This window comes from Sparus aurata, chromosome 21, assembly GCF_900880675.1.
Source record: "Sparus aurata chromosome 21, fSpaAur1.1, whole genome shotgun sequence".
Lineage (NCBI taxonomy): Eukaryota > Metazoa > Chordata > Actinopteri > Spariformes > Sparidae > Sparus > Sparus aurata.
In genome coordinates, this window is record NC_044207.1 from 12,479,516 (window position 1) to 12,498,117 (window position 18,602).

General features: G+C 40.1%; 2 protein-coding genes across 3 annotated transcripts in view; one reads left to right on the top strand and one right to left on the bottom strand.

Moving 5' to 3' along the window:
* Positions 1-8,111, top strand: part of pkn2a (protein kinase N2a) — a 30,330-nt gene extending 22,219 nt beyond the window's left edge. For both annotated transcript variants that reach the window (XM_030403785.1, XM_030403784.1), the window contains exons 8-23: positions 619-804; positions 956-1,065; positions 1,241-1,384; positions 1,606-1,681; positions 1,911-2,067; positions 2,181-2,307; positions 2,866-3,002; positions 3,372-3,447; positions 3,788-3,879; positions 3,987-4,163; positions 4,415-4,477; positions 5,117-5,193; positions 5,327-5,469; positions 5,572-5,679; positions 5,797-5,877; positions 6,110-8,111. In XM_030403785.1, coding sequence (XP_030259645.1) covers positions 619-804; positions 956-1,065; positions 1,241-1,384; positions 1,606-1,681; positions 1,911-2,067; positions 2,181-2,307; positions 2,866-3,002; positions 3,372-3,447; positions 3,788-3,879; positions 3,987-4,163; positions 4,415-4,477; positions 5,117-5,193; positions 5,327-5,469; positions 5,572-5,679; positions 5,797-5,877; positions 6,110-6,313 — 1,958 coding nt within the window. In that variant the 3' untranslated portion in view covers positions 6,314-8,111. The remainder of the gene's footprint in view (positions 1-618; positions 805-955; positions 1,066-1,240; positions 1,385-1,605; positions 1,682-1,910; positions 2,068-2,180; positions 2,308-2,865; positions 3,003-3,371; positions 3,448-3,787; positions 3,880-3,986; positions 4,164-4,414; positions 4,478-5,116; positions 5,194-5,326; positions 5,470-5,571; positions 5,680-5,796; positions 5,878-6,109) is intronic.
* Positions 8,112-8,279: 168 nt separating this feature from the next.
* On the bottom strand, positions 8,280-16,504 carry gtf2b (general transcription factor IIB). Its single transcript, XM_030403806.1, has 7 exons — positions 16,402-16,504; positions 14,738-14,850; positions 12,064-12,197; positions 11,550-11,696; positions 10,266-10,395; positions 9,276-9,557; positions 8,280-8,815 (listed from the first exon to the last, which is right to left on the bottom strand). The coding sequence occupies exons 1-7, from the start codon at positions 16,416-16,418 to the stop codon at positions 8,682-8,684; spliced, it is 957 nt and encodes a 318-aa protein (XP_030259666.1). The 5' UTR covers positions 16,419-16,504; the 3' UTR covers positions 8,280-8,681.
* Positions 16,505-18,602: the final 2,098 nt, after the last annotated feature.

Consider the following 18,602-nt stretch of genomic DNA (forward strand, 5'->3'; position numbering starts at 1 on the left):
TGATCAGCATCATGTTTTCACAGAATACCCACCAATGCCGTTGAGTATGTTGTTAGTTTATTTTTTATGTGATGTGTGATTGGGGGGGAAAACTGTAACCCTTCCAAATGAGTTCCCTCCTTTTCCTGGAATTTATAAATGTGAGTTGAGTCACGTACGTGACATTTGGCGAAACAGTTCCAGTTATTTTCTAACGGAGAAGCAGTTCTGACAGAGACACGTCTTATAAGTGATCAGCCGCTGTTACATCTTTTAAAAGGATGTTTTTGATTTTCAGTAGTTGACCTCGTTCTTTCTCATGGCTTCCGTAACATTGTTACCATAGAAACAGCGCTTGTAGGCCTCCGGTAGTCTGGAGGTAGAGTGTTAAATGTTTCAAGCTTAGAATTTTTGTCTTTGTGATATTTTTGCAACTGTCAAAGCTGAATTAGACTAGTTTAAAACTGGGCTAACTAAGTGAAACATCTATAAAACACCAAAAGTAAATATTTTCACCGATCTATTTTGAAATTATATCCACAAATAAACACCAGGTAAAATCTGCAGTTTAATACCTTGACTGAGCAACTTGGACCAGGACAGATTTGATCTCTGGATCTGTTATCGTCTCACTTCCAGGCACGTTGGACGTCAGGCTCATGGGCTGTCAGGACCTTCTGGAAAATGTCCCCGGTCGTTCCAAAGCTGCGCCTGTCCCGCTGCCCGGCTGGAGCCCCAGCGAGACGCGCTCATCCTTCATTAGCCGAGCAAACCGCAACCGCGGTGTGAGCTCGCGGAACCTGACAAAGAGCGAGGAGCTTTCCAGTGAGTAGACCTGACCTTGTACACTGGCTGAAAATAAATAGACATCAATAGGAGAAACACTGTCACACTGAGCTTCAATGAAGTTACAGATATATCAGAAAATGTCTGTAATACTGTTGACAGTTAACAGATAAAGTTTGTGTGTCCTTAGATGAGATCAGCGCAGTGTTGAAGCTTGACAACACAGTAGTCGACCAGACAAGCTGGAGGTCGGTTAGCAACCAAGCCTGGGACCAGAAGTTTACATTGGAGCTGGACCGGGTAACACACACACACACACACACACACACACACACACACACACACACACACACATTTCTGCCCTTGACCTACCTCCATGCTGTTGACTCAGTGTTGTTTGGACAACATAGTCCGTGTGTTTCACATCTGTTTGTGTGTATGTATGTGTGTGTGTGTGTGTGTGTGTGTTCTGCAGTCTCGTGAGCTGGAGATCTCGGTGTACTGGCGGGACTGGCGTTCGCTCTGTGCTGTCAAGTTTCTGCGGCTGGAGGACTTCCTGGACAACCAGCGTCATGGGATGTGTCTGTACCTGGAGCCACAGGGAATGCTTTTTGCTGAGGTGCACACAGTCACACATGCATGCGTGCACGTACACACACACACATTGCCTGTTATTGACAGTGATTGATGACAGTTGATCGGTCACATTGAAACAACTCCTGGTGGCCGTAATGTACAGAAAGTTTGAACACCATAGTTATGTGCACTTTGACTTTGGTCTCTTTGTTATTTGTACGTCTGTGTTCTTTGTTGTCTAATATTTGTTTTTCTCGTGCATAGGTAACATTTTTCAATCCTGTCATTGAGAGACGACCAAAGCTGCAAAGACAAAAGAAGATTTTCTCGAAGCAGCAAGGTGAGAAAACATAACCACACTCTTTTTGCTTGGATTGCATATCTAATTGTCAATAAACTAGTTTGGATTCACTGAAGGCAGTATTAATCTTTCTCTGATCAGTTGCTTGCTAAAGAAAAGGAGAGATTTTGGGGGCAATTTACACATATTCCTCGTTTTTTTTTACCCCCTGTCCTTAAACCAACACCATCACCTCTTTGCTCATCTTCTGTTGCCTCTGCATCATCAGGTAAAACCTTCCTGCGAGCCCCTCAGATGAACATCAACATCGCCACCTGGGGCCGCTTGGTGAGAAGAGCCATACCGACCGTCAGCACCAACTCCTTCAGCCCGCAGGCAGCTGAGACTGGGCCCAGCAGCCTGCCTGGTTCACCCACACCCAGCAGGTACACAAACGCTTATGCATACATAGACACAGGGATTCACATGTAATTGTTTACTTATAAAAACTATGGAATGGCATTTAAAAAAAACATTGTTTACCTCTGTCGACACACAGCGACCCGCTGGTGACCAAGCTGGACTTTGACAAAGAGCCCACCCCAGGACCTAAACACTACCCGACCCATGACAACATCCGAGAACCGCTGGTGCAGGATAAGATGCCCGACAAGGAGGAAGTACAGGTAGGCTGCTCTAGGAATCACAGGTATTGTTGATAAGGCACTGAGCTGACGCAACCATAGATGGTTTGTGAGTCATGTATGAAGATGGACATCAAGAATCCGTTCCTGTAAATGTCTGTGCAGCGAGCCAGACGAGAAAAGCCTGCGTAGAGAATTAGATAGATAAGATGAGATGCGAAGCAGCAAAGCACACCGAAGGCACAACAGTCCCAAATAAATGATGCTCACGTCACTGTTTGACACCTGTGGTCATCAGGAGGCCTAAACATAACCAAAGAATAACTTCAGTCCAATCATAGTCACAGATTTAGTGATTAAACATTTTATCAAATTCTTCCTTATTATTGTATCCCTGAAAATTACCGCCATGCAGATATTATTAAGTAGTGATTAACAAAGATGAAAGCATATCTGTGATTACAATGAGACACAACAGATGTGCGTTACTGTATGTTTCCAGTAATAAATAATGGCTATAAGCTCACATTGCTTGGTTTCATTTTATTGATTTATTTTTTTCACTTGTCCGTCCTTCTGCTTTGTGTTCTCTCTCCGCAGGACGCACTTGCCTCGTTTGACTTCTTGAACAAGAGAAACAGCATAGCGTTAAAGCCGGACCTGGACAGAGTGGCGGAGCAGGAGCTGCAGCATCCAGACCTGGAGCTCACCGCCATCCAGAAAGACGCAGAGATAAGGTGGGAAGAGAGCCACATGCTTGCATCATAAGCATGTAGATGAGGTGGAGTATTTTATTTGAAAAGGGCAACTGGAAGAATACAATTATTCCTGCTCAGTGTTGTTCCGTTAATAACCAAGGATGCTGCTGACAACCTGCCACCATTGTGTTTTAGTTTTTTTTTTTAGTTTATCTCTTTTCAGTTGTAGTGTCCAGACATGCAAATATTGAGTGGAGCTGAAATAGTAACATGGGTGTAAACACTGCCCCCTGGCTTTGAATCCTCGTGCTTTTTGATGCTGGTTCTGTATTCAAACCACCGGCTTCATAAACGTCTCTCTACATTTAATTAATCATAGAAATTATGTAAAAACTGATCCTTTTTCAGGGAAGAAGAGCAGTTCCACTTCAGTCTCCAAGACTTCAAATGTGTTGCAGTCCTCGGACGTGGCCACTTTGGAAAGGTATGTTTTATATGAGAGATGAACTGATATGGTTTTACTAATAGACCAGCTGTTTTCAAAGATTGTTCCTTTTTTAAATGTAGAAAAGAAGTAAGAAAATGCTCATTAAAATCTGAAGGTGACGTCTTCATATTGTTTCTTTTATGTGACCAACATAAGCATAAAATCCTGATGTTTCAGAAGCTGCAACCAGGAAACGTTAGATAATTCTGCTTGATATATTAAGTTGTGCCAGTTTTAAAGATAATTGCAGAATCAGTTTCTTAATTGACTAATTGTTTCAGCTCTAGTCGATCAGAACGGAGCAGGCAGAAAGCTGAAATGTCTTTTTTCTCCCCAGGTGTTGTTGGCAGAATATAAAAGCACAGGAGAGATGTTCGCCATCAAAGCGCTGAAGAAAGGAGACATCGTGGCTCGTGATGAAGTGGACAGGTAAACACAAATGGTTTTTTTTGTTTTTTTGGAGTAAATCTTTATGTGACCTCTGTATCTGTAAGTGGACGAGCACAAATCTGATGCGGCTCTCTTCCCTTTCACAGTCTGATGTGTGAGAAGAGGATTTTTGAGACGGTCAACAGCGTCCGCCACCCGTTCCTGGTCAACCTGTTTGCGTGTTTCCAGACGCAGGAGCACGTGTGTTTTGTCATGGAGTACGCAGCTGGAGGCGACCTGATGATGCACATCCATGCTGATGTTTTCTCTGAGCCCAGGGCTGTGTGAGTGAACGCTCCTCACCAGTGTCTACACCTGACTCTTACTGTCAGGGTTATTTTCTCTTTTATTTAGTAGCACAGAGAATTATACTTTCAGGGGAATGTCAATATGTATTCTGACTCACCTGGCTTTTACATATTCTATTAACAATTTTCCCCTCAGTGTGTTATACTTTGAATCATCTGCATGAGTGTGCTGGGAGCTTATTATCTAGATTTCATTATGTAATCTACTGTGTTTTGCACCTTTGCAGATTTTACGCAGCCTGCGTCGTGTTGGGATTACAGTTCTTACACGACCATAAGATTGTGTACAGGTAAGCAGCTTGAGTGATGTTCGGTCATTCAATCTTACACCTGCTTCTCTTTGGAGCATGAAGCAACGTTCGTACAAAGTCTTTGGAAAATGCTTAATTTAACTTTAACTTAAACTTTAATTCGTCATGTTTTCAAGGTTGGGAATATGCTTGAATGTGAACAGTATCATTGAAAAATGCTTGATTTTCAACATAACCTGGTGTTTCATCAACACAATCACTCATGTAAACCAAAAACCTGTAAAAAATTTAAATGATGACTCTGTCATATTTTTTATTGTCTCATGACTTCAAAATGAGCAAGAATTGATTAATCATAATCAAACTTAATATGAAGAGCTGGTAAAAATACACGAAGTGACAATATACATTGATTACTATACCCACAGTAATCAGTGTATATTGTCATTTCATGTTTTACAGAAGGAATCCTGTAAAATGTATTTTTCACAGTTGCATTTACAGTAACAATGTAGATGTGATGTTAAAGGTTTTGAGAGTCTGGACATTTTTGGTTAAGTTGCCTTGAAACCGTTTGAAAAGTGCTCAGATGTTACTCACTCTTACTAAAACACTGTACAAACCCTGATGAGTCTTTGGAAAGTCTTTCTTATCTTTTCTCTTTTTTTTAATTTGCAGAGATTTGAAGCTGGATAACCTGCTCCTGGATACAGAGGGATATGTGAAAATCGCTGACTTTGGGCTCTGCAAAGAGGGTAAAATAAAATAACCACATTTTTCTTGAGGCTTTAAGATTTAACTAGAAAAATTGCTGAAGGATCTGGAGACAAGTGGTTGTTCAACAGAAGGTGGGTCTTTTTAATTGAACAGCATCTGTGTTGCTTTCAGGAATGGGTTTCAGGGACCGCACCAGCACGTTCTGTGGCACACCAGAGTTTTTAGCACCCGAGGTTTTGACTGAAACGTCGTACACTCGCGCTGTGGACTGGTGGGGGCTGGGCGTCCTTATCTTTGAGATGCTGGTCGGGGAGGTGAGTGCGTGTTGAGTAACTATTATTGTAGGTATTCAGCATGGTTCATTTTTTGGCTGCTTTTATTGTGTCTTCACCTTTGTCCATCTTGTCTCGCTTCAGTCGCCGTTCCCCGGTGACGATGAGGAGGAGGTGTTCGACAGCATCGTCAACGATGAAGTCCGCTACCCACGGTTCCTGTCGACCGAGGCCATCTCCATCATGAGGAGGGTGCGTTGATCAAGAACGAAGGGAAAACTCTGCCAGTGCGGAGTAAATGAGCAGTGCGTGTCCACATAGTGCATCAGTTTAATATTCATCAAATGTCTTGCTTCTTCTTGTGCTCAGCTTCTGAGGAGGAGTCCAGAACGACGACTGGGAGCAGGAGAAAGAGATGCAGAGGAGGTTAAGAAGCATCTATTCTTCAGGGTGAGGACAAGATTGTTCTTCTATATTTGTAACATTGTATTTAAAGGAGTAGTTTGACTTTGTAATTGGTGCACTTCACAGTTTCAGGGAGGTGGATATTTTAAAAGTTTTTTTGACCCATGAGCTCTTTGAACCTTTTCATCTTACTGTCTGCTAGAAAGTGAATGAGCTCATTTCGCAAAACATCAAAAGATTACTGAACACTACTGTGACCTTCTCTGTCTGCCCCCAGAGCATGGATTGGAACGGACTGCTGGCCAAGAAAGTGAGGCCGCCGTTTGTGCCGACCATCCAGGGCGCCAACGATGTCAGCAACTTCGATGATGAATTTACCTCAGAGGCTCCGATCTTAACCCCGCCCAGGGAACCCCGAGCGCTGAACACCGACGAGCAGCACATGTTCTCTGACTTTGATTACATCGCTGACTGGTGTTAGCTTCACCTGACGCCCCCCCCCCCAATCTACACACATGCACACACACTCACACACACTGTGAACCAAGCAACGCAGCAATGACTGTAGCTCACATCTTTTAAAACTTTCCTCTTCCTTGGCCAAAGTGTTGAGGAGGAGCAGCGAGCAGAAACTCTGTGCCATTGAGAAGAAACTCCAGACGCCTCCTGAGGACCCCGACTTCTTTCTTTTTTTTTTTTTTTTTTAACCCACATGAAGAACGATTTTTTTTTTTTAAAGATACCGAAAACAAATGAAACTCTGTTGTTGAAGAGTGAAGAAGGAGGGATGCTTCATCCTCCTGTACACGTCGTCGTCGTCGTGTCCATTGTCTGACCACTGAGAATGTTTTTCATGTGAACTCTGAGAAGACGGCAACATCACAATCATGTTATTCAGTGTCACTGTCTTTAGTTTTTTTTTTTTTTTTTTTTGATCTGTACAGATTATATTCAATCGTGTATTTTATTGTTGTGTTTTCTTTCTTCCTTTTAATTGCAAAGCCCTCGCCGTTGCTTAAGGACATTTTATCTCGCTGTCAAATTTGACTTTTCTGCCACAATCGTGTCTCAAACTGGTGTTCGGTGAATTTCAAGTGCTCAAAGCATTCATCACTGAACGGTCAGCTACAACAAACATCTTGACTACTACTGCTGCTTCTTGACTTGAAATCCAAGTGAGAGACTTCACACTACGTTTCTTTTCGTGTAGGGGCCCATTTTTTTTTTTGTCCACAACCTGTTTTTCATCCTCACTTTGCTCACCTGAAGCTTCCATGTCTGCGTTCACACAACAACCCACATAATAACACTCTCGTAGTATAAAGAAGTAATCCATGCAGTTACCATCAGTTAGTTTCATTTGGAGATGAGGTAAAGTTAGAATCGCCAGGACATAATGCAAATATTTAATTATTTTCTTCAGTCTGACGCCCTCTAGTGGCTCTTTCTCTTGAGGTGAATATTCAGCTGAACTCAGTTGTGAAGAAATAAGTGCCAGTTGGTGTTGCACTTGGAGCAATTCAAAATGTTTTTTGTTTTTTTTTCAGAGCTGAGTTCAGTTGGATTTTTTGGGGGGGTTTCATTCCTCAGTGAATAGCTGGTTGTGGTGGACCTGACAGCATTTTTTTCTCGTTACCTCAGTCGAAGTGAAAACACTAAAGTGAGTCGTGCAGTTACAGCTAACAAAACCAAATTGATCCTGTCCCTCTTGAAGCAGCAGACAAACAAGTAATGTGTTTTTTTTTTTTTTTTTTTGTAAATTAGATCGATGAACTGACAGATGAAGCAGCTCCAGTGTTGAGCCGTTTGTTGGGAACGCGTTAAACTCAGTTGTTTGAGGTCTCTGTCAAAATACCATTTAAATGCTTCCCACACTGCTCTGTGATCAGTTTAATGTTTGGATGACTTCCTGTCGATTTGCATGTTTATATATAAACTGACTCAAATGTTGGAGACCTGTTGATATGAATCACTACAGGGGAGGGCAGGGTATATTATATATATACATACTGTATGTACACAATTAAGCTGAAAGCACTAATTTTATCAATAGTTTTTAATTATCTACGTTTCTTAATGATGAAAATAGATTGTACAGTGTTTGTTTTTTTATTCTTTGCTTGTGCATGTTGTTGCCAGAACTGGCGAAAACTTTATGGATGGTACACACCAACACTCATGTCACACAGCTGTTCAGCCCGGTGTAAAAAAAAAAAAAGGCATTTCTGCAGTCATTTGTTGCCCATCATGAATGCACAGATTAAACATTTGTAATAGTGGCTTTGCTCCTATTTGTACTGCTGACATTCAACACTTAATGGTTAGATATTTGTAATCTGGTCGCTTTTTTATTCACTTTCAGGAAACAGCAATCTGAAGTTTTGATGTATTCTTCTATGGTTAAATGTTTGATGTAAAGAAATTGAAAAAAAAGCAGATTACCATGCTTTAATGAAAATCTTTTATTTTTTTTTTAAATTACTGGAAACAATTCAAACAAACTAACAAAATAGAACCTGGTCATTTTTCTACAAAAACAAAGTTTTATGTATACAGTATGAAACCAGCCTAAACTTGCAAGCATCAATTACATTTTCCCACTTGGACATATATACATGGTACAGTGTATATACACTCAAATGAAATACTGTAAGTACAGTCTGCAAAGCTGTTTATTTAAGCACTGGAATGTGTCCGTTTAATTCCTGTGAGAGTGCCTTGACAAAGGCTTGAAGTCTTGAGGACAAGAGAAATCTTCCAAATCCAACAAAAATATGATTTAAAAAAAGAAAGATACAATCCTGTAAGTACAGCAGAAAAATATCGTCACTGTGGAGAGAGTGTGGTCTTCACAGTTGTGGCAGCTTGTCGACGGGTGTGTCAAATTTGAAGTCTGGAGGGAAGAGTTCTGCAGCGCGCGGGTAGATGAGTCGGTATGACTGTCTGATCGTAACGTCTGCAACACCAGCGATATCTCCGATTTCTGTGGAGGGGGCAGAGACCAGTTCAAATCTTGAATCATTTAGAGTCTGTAACATGATGCAGCTTCATAACGATAATTGGGAGGAATATTCTGCAGCCGAAAAATACAGTGTGAAAAAAAATATGACAAGATTATAATTTTTTTGGAGCCAGAGATGTACCACTGTCCTGCTCAACAACACTTCAGCAGGTTGGAGGGCTGACAGGAGATGCTTATCGGCTTGAGCCATTTCCCTTTTATGAGGCTGAACCACAGGTGTGTAAAAACATTTAACTTCATCTTTATCGACCTACTTCCACTTTTGTGATGATTCACACTTTTACTTCATTAATTTTCAGTGGGCAACATTGTTGGTTGGTGAGTTAGTAAATCCATAATGTGCACTAGTATATAGGTGTTCAAACCGTCATCAATTGAACTGAAAAGCTATCATTAATGTGACTGAAGCGTCACCACTTACCCTTCTGGGTCTTCTTCTCTGCAGAGGCCTGGGAGGCCATGTAGATGGCTGCTGCAGCCACAGAGATGGGGCTCCTGCCAGGCACCAGGTCGAGCTCCACAGCCTTCCTGGCGATATAGGTGGCCGCCATTTGCACCTGTTTGGGCAGGCCCAGGTTTGAGCAGAAGCGGGACATGAAGTCTCCGGTGGTGATGAGGTCCACGCTGGTCTCCAGTGCCTTCAGGATCAGTTTGAAGCACCTGCCGATCTCCTTCTTGGAGATCCGAGAGACGGCGCAGATCTCTGTGGAGGGAAGAGGAGGGGAAGAAATGTGTTAAATGGAGTGAAGTGAAAGAAATTTGGTTGTATTCAGCTTTTTTTCCCCTGGCTGTTGAGTCTCTCACTTCCACAGTCAAATTAGAGAAGAGAAAGTGCACCAGTTGTGCATCCTTTACTTGTATGAACAGGATGTTTTCTTCTAACCAACCATAGGGACTGAGGTCTAATTGCCTTTACTTAATGGTGGTAAATTACATACCACACGTTAAAGCCCACTGAGAAATACTTATGGGACTTCTCTTCCAGGAAAAGGTGAGCAATTTTCCAAGAACATCTAACAATGGATCACCATCATATCCTCTAGTTTCTTACTGTACAGTCTGAGAACATTACATATGATGTGAAAAGTTTTACCCCTCAGGCGATACAACACAGGCAAATTGTGAGGTAAATAATTTAGCAAACTAGAATTTCATATCAGGAGTTTTAACACCAGTGCTTCTAATTTCTACTAAAGGTTAGATGTGTATTAAATGTTTTAATTAAACATGAGAACTCAAAAAAACCATGACAATGGCGAATACTTAAACCAGCAGTGCATGAATATAAAGAAGGCAAATTCTAAAAAGTTTTTTGTCATGATTTGATTTTACTCCATCAATCTTTTCTTAAGAGCAGTCTTAACTTCATTATTATGGCAGTTAGCAGAAGAAAAAAACTCTTCATCCTGACCTTTAAAGGTTCGAGGTACACCTTCTTGTCTGCAGGCAATGTAGAGACAGGCCGAAGCGATGGCATCATTGGCTCGCCCCTTCAGACTCTTCTGTTCATAAACCTGCTTGAATAAGTTGTTTGTTCTGTCCTGCAGAGCAAAAATATTCAAACATTATTAACAGCAAACACATTATTTGCATCCTCCTGTTAAAGGTCTTAATGACAATCTACCCAAATTCAATCATTTCAGAGAATGAAAAATGTTCACTAATATATGGGTGCGATACTGTTTTGGATAAATTATGTACAACATAAAATCTATAAAAAACATTGCTCCACTTTTTCTTAACAGTTCCAATTTAATTTTGTTAAAATTAAACAAGCTGATAATAGTTGTGTCATGATATTTAACTTTAAGTGAGGCAAACGTGGCTCTTATTACCAACCCCCTGATTTATTTATCAAATAATTAAAAATGCTATTCAAATCTTATTAAAAACAACAGGTAAGGATAGTGGCGGAACTCTACATAATGAAAGAAATGATAAAACATTTGATATTTTAAGAAGCACAACTTGAGGAGAATTGGGAGAAATGTACATTATTCAGCAACAACTGATTACTTGTCATTCTACTAAATATGTTACCCTCAACAAATCTTTTTGGTTTGTTTGTTTTGTTTGCTTGTTCCATGTTAGTATGTTGGTTTTATATGTATATTCAATTTGAAATAATCAGTAAAAACTATTCACATCAACATATATTTATCATTAATACCCCAAAAGAGGCCTCAAGTTACTGCAGTGCAAACTTTGGGGATGGGGTGTCGAGTAACAAGATTGGTGTTTTAGACCAGGGTTTAAGAAAAGAAGAAAAAAATAAATGAAAATACTTTAAAAAATAGCATACCCCTTTTACTCAAGAGACGTAGACATGAACATGTGTCTGGCCCACATATGGCCCCTTGATATCAAACTTCAGCAGAGACTTCAGCTGGCAGTGTAGTTTCCGCACACCACAGAATTACACAATCACCACGTAAAGTTACGTTTTGGTTTCCATTCTCTTGCTCACTATGAACCACATGTGCATCGTTTCCATTTCTCTTTTAAAGGTTAGATTCCAGAGTCTGAACCAGGGACCAGGAGAGAGGAGTGTTTAGTGTGATGTAACATGGAACAACTTTTAAGGCTCTCAGCATTTGACTGGTTAGGTAACTGGTTAGAAAGATTGTCCTACAACAGCATAATCTTTCTCAAAGGCACAATACAGAATCATATTTAACTTTTTCTAAGAACTTACTATGATGTTCCTTGGCAGGTTGATGCGATCTGCCATGGTGCTGATTTCTTTAAAGGCATTGAGCATGGCCCGGTCTGAGCTGCTCATGGTCCGCCGGTTCTGGTACTTGGAGTTACCGAACTCATCGAAACTAGCTGCGCCTGTTCCCTGTGGTGGAAACGGAGTCAAATTCAGCGTTGTTGTATTTCAAGACAAGCCGTAATCAGTGAGGATGTGGTTTTTACTGTGAATGCAGCAGGTGTTACTCAACAGTGACAGTTTCTGAATCACGGTTGGACCAAACTCTGAACAGAAATATGTATCAGATAATAAAAATGTTGGAAAGTATTATCAAACCATTCAATGACACGTAACTGTTTTCGCATTAAAGTACCTGTACAACACATCTGAACACTGGTATAATAGATGCTTTGATATCTTTTGACATGCTTCCAATTATCTGGACTGCAAATACCAACTGTAGTTTTGGACAGATTGGGGCTCATCTAGAACAGCCGACACAACCGTCTCTCACCTTGCTGATCATGGTGGTTAGGTCGCCTCCATTGAGCAGTGGGTTCTGCGCGTCTCCCACTCTGGATGGATCTTTGAGGGCTTTCTCGTTGGAAAACGTCCTCCACTCTGAGCCTACGTCAATTACACGGTCACCTGAGGGGAAACGGTTTGAACAATTTGAAATAAGTAAGATGTATGAGAAGCAAAAAGGCGGCACGGGGTAACTTTACCTTTAGAATTCGCTTTAAATGTGAAATGCAATTAAAAAAAAACTGTGCATCTCTCATAGTGACCAACATCATCTTCGCTCTGGATTAACACATGCCACTTTTTTTCCTTTAAACAATATCCTCATTAAAAAGGGATATCCTGTCAGACCGCTCTCAACCAAAAACTATTTCAACCAATAACCATATTAATTTGTTTTGTTGATGTCAGCTTTTCAATCTTTTAGACTGGTGGCTACAACCATTGCTCTTAAAACAGCAAATGTAACACAAACAGTTTAAGAAATGGAAAAACAGATTTTATTACAAGTTGTGTTTGTTGTCACCTGCATGGTCAGACAGTATCTGTCTGGCTGTATTACATCCCTCCGGAATAATTAACCAGGAGATGGTGCCACACTCTGCACAATTCCCTCATGCAAACAACTTCCAAGTCTCAAATACTGTAAATATTGTCTCCTGTACTGTCTGTCTTCAGCTCGTCCACGGCACTCTTTGAGTGTTGACTATTGTGGTAGACATTTATGGATAGGAATAAAGGCCCCATTCATGCTTTGTTATGATTTAAGATCCGAGAGTCTTCAGAGCCCTCTACACTTGGCATGCTCTGTGGAAGCAAACTGGGAGGCTCAGGGCGGTACAGAGGTACAGATAAGATGGACCTTGAAGAAATTCCAGACTCCCTTGTTAATATTGAGAAACAATAGACAGAGAGTTCCACCTACTCCCAGGTGGTGTGATTCTTGAGGACTTTATGTGCCTATAAAGCTGTATGAAGCTTTTGGTATCCAACATGTTGTACGAAGATCTCCTCTGATGTCAGATTTGTGTTTTGCTAAACCTATGTGTTCAAGTAATTACAACAGAGACCAGTTTATTCTTTCATTCACCAAAGTGAAGACTGACTAGAAGTACAAGTTTTCCACATCAACTTCTAGGCTATAATGTTGCTATGAATCTAAATCATATCATCCCTGTCCTCTCTCCCTCTCATTTTCTTCTCACTGTATTATTATAAAACAGAAAAAAATAATACATTGTGATCCAAACAATTTTAATGCGTCAAACCTGAGATGCACAAATGATAAAAGGTGTGACAAAGGCAGGTAATATTATTTTCTTCCAGTTATCATGACTGACTGTTCTTGGCACCCTGTAGTAGGGTCCAGGATTAGATTTATGATATTTAATCCTGTTAGACTCTTTCCTTTTTTTTTTTTAACCATCCATCAGTCCTTCTAATATCTGACATTCATCTCCTCAGAGGCGAGCCGAAGCGATGGGAGCAGAACAGAGGGCACTTGGCTTGCATCAGCGAGTGGCTGGCGTCTCTTGCCTCCCATCTGACCTGGTCTTTGCTCAGGGGGCTCATTAGAGAAGAACTGTTTTCTTACAGCTTTGTCTTACATCACACACTGAAAAGATCTCTGCTTCATACATACGTATGAATGTATCTTTGCCTGTATGTGCCTTTGTGATAAATGACAGAATAAAACTGGCTGAACTTGAACAAATAACAGTCCACTTTCTAACCTTTAGTTTTTTCCCCTTCAATTTTAAACACTTCTACTGCACACCACTTTTTTCTCAATCGAAAAAACATTTTGGCTCTTGGTGTTTGCATTGAATTGAATCTACGCATGTATTTAAAAGGGTCAGTATTTTTCCTAGTTTGTGGAAGGCTTAGGTGCACATATTAGGCTGAGGGTTTGAGGGTCCTCCCCAAGAAACTTTTTTCCCCCCAATTTAAAACAGAATGCAATTTTACATCATTTTAGACCACCATTATTACTTGCTAAATAAGTCCACTGGGGACTAACTACAACCATTAGATCAATCATTTAGTTGGCTTTGAAGACCTAGATTTTACTTTCATTTGTCTTAGGCAGTGCCCAAAACAGCCTGAGGGCTACCCCTTATTATTGACAGGGTAAACCCTGCAAAAAGAATATTTTCTGTTTCAAGTAGGAAAGCAATTCATTCTTTCTCACAGTGAGGTTTGTGAATTATTACGAACATTATGGACATAATCTGAGTTTTTTTAGATGCCATTTTTAAGAAATTACATCAACAATATTTGCTTCTATTATATTTTGATGGTGAAAGAAGTCCTAGTAGCAGATGTGCCAAAAACACTTCTGCATGACACAAAGCAAATGTGTTTTTTATGATTTGGCTAAATACAACATAAACAGATGGATGCTACATCCTGCAGATTAATATCCAGATGCAGGTTGAACAGCTTTACAGAGAAATACATTTTCACATGCACAACAAAACTAACTGTACAGGTTGAGGAAGATGTGCACTGAGAGACCCTAGTGTGCACTGATGAGTTTAATTATCTGAGTTCAACGGATGGAAGAGGAGATAAAGAAACAGGAAACCAAAATGGAAAGGATGTGTTCTTACAATGTGAAGTTCTTCAAAAGCAAAAGTGCATTTGTTTGTAGCGTACGTACTGACCTACTACAAGGCCACATTCAGGGCAAATCATGTCCCCGGCTCTGTAGTCCTCCACCAGTATGGCATCAGGGTGGTTGGGACACTGAACTCTGGGAAGGGCAAGAGCATCTCCGCTGCAGAAGGAGAACAACAGTTGAATAATGTAAATGATTCAAAAGGTGCAAAAGAGACAAGAAAGGCAGGATAATAAAACAGGAAAATCTGGGAGGCGTAGAGAGAGTTCATGAGTTCAAGACAAAAAGCAAACTTTACAAAGAGGGAAAAATAAAAACAACAAAAATCCCAGCAACGCTAATTTCCATTTCTTATACACTAGGGAAGAACATTTACATACAAAATGTCACACAGGCCAGATGTGCTTTACACTTTCACTTCACTTTCATTCTTGTTCCTGATAATATCCGGGTGACTATTCTTCAACAACAAGTCTTGCACAATGACTGTTTTATGTTATAATGGGTGAATTGATCCAATTAATGGACACAATAAGCTGAAAGCACAAAACTGGCTGAAGCTGTCTAGGCTAGTGTAAAATGGGAATTCAGACAAAGGATAAACAATATCAGACACAAAACGAGTCATTGTTCCCTAAATTAATTACTAAACTGTGTCAATAGCATAAAGAAAACAATAAGCAACCTGATGATGCTTAACAGGAGCAGGTAGTTCAGAGACATCAAATAAAAAATAGCAGTGTTAATCAATCGATTGACACATATGTTAGCCCATACTTTTTTTTTTATCTAAAACCCCAAACATTAAGTCTGCAATGACAGAAAAATATCATCACATTAAAGATGATGATCCAGAGACAATTTGAGATATTTGCTTGAAAAGAAAAGATCAATCAAGATCAATTTGCGAAAAAGTTGTCAATTATGTGCAGAAGGACTAATTGATTAGTCGAGTAATAGTTTCAGGTATGATCTAACAAATAGTCATACTTTAAGTCCTGAATGGAATCCAACAATAACCAAAATTCGTCACGATGATGTGGCGAAAGCAGCACAGATGATCTCATTACTGGGCGTCAAATCAGGGCCAAACCAAAAACTGCAAAAACACTTTCCACTCTATCCTTTACATTTGCATACCAGTGACAGTAGATGCAACACCAGATGAGGGGAAGGACAAACAAACACTCATATTTAGTGGCGAGTCCTGTTAAAACCCATCTTTAAAAGAAATCAGATGATCAGTGTTACAGAAAGGTTAGCTACCTGTAGACACGCAGCACAGAAAACATGGATGTGTTAACAAGTGACAAGCCAGCTCGCAGACCATTAGTGCAATCTAATATGCCATCATAAGTTTCAGCTTCATGCTAGCCGAGCTGTGAGTCCAAAGAGCCCAAACGGCGACACAACAAGTCGACAGCGTTTACGTGATGATCAAGTGAAGCTATTGAAAACCAGCACAACGGTGTGAGAATATAACGGCGACACACAGAGTGACTTCTGGCAACATCCCACAGGCTAGCCGGCTAGCTAGCAGTTCCTAGCACAATACATCGTACATCCAACGGTGAGATTAAGGGCGTGATATTTGGGACAAGTATCAGCGTCTTTCAGCGAGTCTACCGCGACAGTTTTTTAAATAATTACATTTTGAGAGCCAAACATGAAAAGGAAGGGGTATTTTATTTAATAAAAGTTGCTGCTCACCGGCTTGTCGACGCCATGTCACTGCTCTCTCTGCCCGTGCGTCAAACAAACAATTGAGACCAGCACCTCTATTTATAACTTTTTCTGATCACGTGTCCGCTCGAGTACGGCGATCCATTAGGTCCAAACTAGTCCAAATATCCTCCCGTTTCTTCAACAGTTCATTGTTTAAAACGCAGTTGCGAATTGATTGTAACAGAACATTTTTATGTCTATGATACAACGAGTGGTGATGTTCAAATACGTTGATATGTATTCATGTTGACTTGTTTTCTATGCAGCAGTCTGTGTCTTTAAGTCATAGAGTTCAGGCTACACCCTAGACGCCCAAAGAAGAGTAGTTAAAGAAACAGTACTGTGCCAGCTCACATACAATACCAGTGAGATGTTCACAATACCACACATATATACAACACCAATTTGATAAAAAGAAGAAGAAGAATAAATCAAACATAAATGCTTTTTTGAACATGTCTGTAATTTGAAATACATTTCATGGCAAATGTCACACTAATTAAAGGGAAATTGGTATTTGATGATTGAATAGTTTTTATGTTTTATTCTATTATTTGAAACCTGAAGGATAGGTTCACACTAAAATTGAACACAGTCAGTATCTATCCTTCTGACAAAGGAAAGTTTTCAAGTCCACAAAACATTTCTGGAGCTTCACAGCAAAACAGCATTGCAGCATTCTCCTAAACAACTGAAGTAGTTGTTTTAAAATGTAAATGACTCCGGATAACCATGGCACACCATCTTACATGGTTGCAGGAGCACTTTTGCATGTCAAGGGTGTAATTAACATTTTTTTCTGGAGACTTGGATTATGCAGGACGAGATGTATCAAACCATTTTAAGCTTTAGGGTGGGTTTTGGTTGCTTTTTTCTCAATTTAAAACAAGTCCCTATCTACTTCAGTTGTTTATGAGAATGCTGCAACACTGTTTTCAAGTACCAGAAATGTTTTGTGGACTACAAAAGTTCACCTGACTTTCCATCAGCATGAGAGTGAGAAAATAATTTTCAATTTTGGGTGTACTTATCCTTTAACTCCAAATGTGTATTGAAGTGTGTGTTTGCCTACAGACATGTTTCACATTTTTCCATGCTGTCTAAAACACTTTGGATTACTCTAGCATTTAGTTGGAATTAATTCATTCTTGAAACTTTTAAAACTTAATAATTACATTGTTATTACATGAAGACCAATCAAACCAGGGGTTACAGAGGTATACATTGCGGAACTTACTAAGTATAAACATGATATTTTACCATAATGTGAGTTTAACAGTCTCCACCATCAGTGTATGAATGTGTGTGTGAATAAGTGAACGTGGCAAGTATTGAAAGCTTTGAGCGGTCAGTAGACTGGAAAAGCACTATAAAAATGCAAGACCATTTACCATTTACCATTTACCAATAGTCCGTGTGGTTGCTCTACATGGAAACATAATTATTTATTCAGCCATTATTGACAAAATAAAGGCTTTTAGTTTAAGTTATATAAATGGACATTCAAAACATCTGTGCGACTACTAGTCTCTAAACTGTACTGAAGCTTACTAGTTTTAAAGGCTGTGATGTAGCTGTCTGACTGTACCAGCCTGTGTCTCTGACTCTGTACCAATCTGTGACTGCTCTGCTCCTCTACAGCACACTTCCCAGATCCCTGAAGGAATCCACACAGAGCCACAAAGAGTCATTGATTCTGCACATTTTCCAGTAACAAAACAACAAATATATCCTAGAATGAAATACCTATCTTGCCAGCATAAATGGTCCATTATTCCTAAATCTTACAAAAATCCTTTTGAAATTGATTTGAATTAAGACTAAATCAAATGCATTGCCATTATCTCTGAAGAATGCCAGTGTGCATCAACACGACAGCAGGTGGGGCTAAGTAAGACCAGTGAGTCAAGTTGCCCTGGCTCTGCCACGATACTCCTTGTTACAGGATGATGATTACGGTGATTAGTCTATTGGCAGATCATTCGGCACTAGTGTAATGGAATACCTTTGAGATTTTACCAACACATATTTTGCAGAGTATGCATCATCTGGCCTGAGCAATCTAATCCAACATCTGGCAGGTGATGGTTGCTTCATGTGGATGGCTGATTCACTCCAGGTGAAAAACAGCCCTCATGCGGCCATGTCATCAGCACTGTAAATGACAAGCAACACCCAAATGTATG

Bases quoted from the DNA above. Each gene is read 5' to 3' on its own strand.
- gtf2b (XM_030403806.1), bottom strand. The intron at 12,198-14,737 runs GTCAGTACGTAC...GTTTCCCCTCAG, and splicing joins TGAATGTGGCCTTGTAGTAG to GTGACCGTGTAATTGACGTA. The intron at 9,558-10,265 runs GTCAGGATGAAG...TTCCCTCCACAG, and splicing joins TGTACCTCGAACCTTTAAAG to AGATCTGCGCCGTCTCTCGG.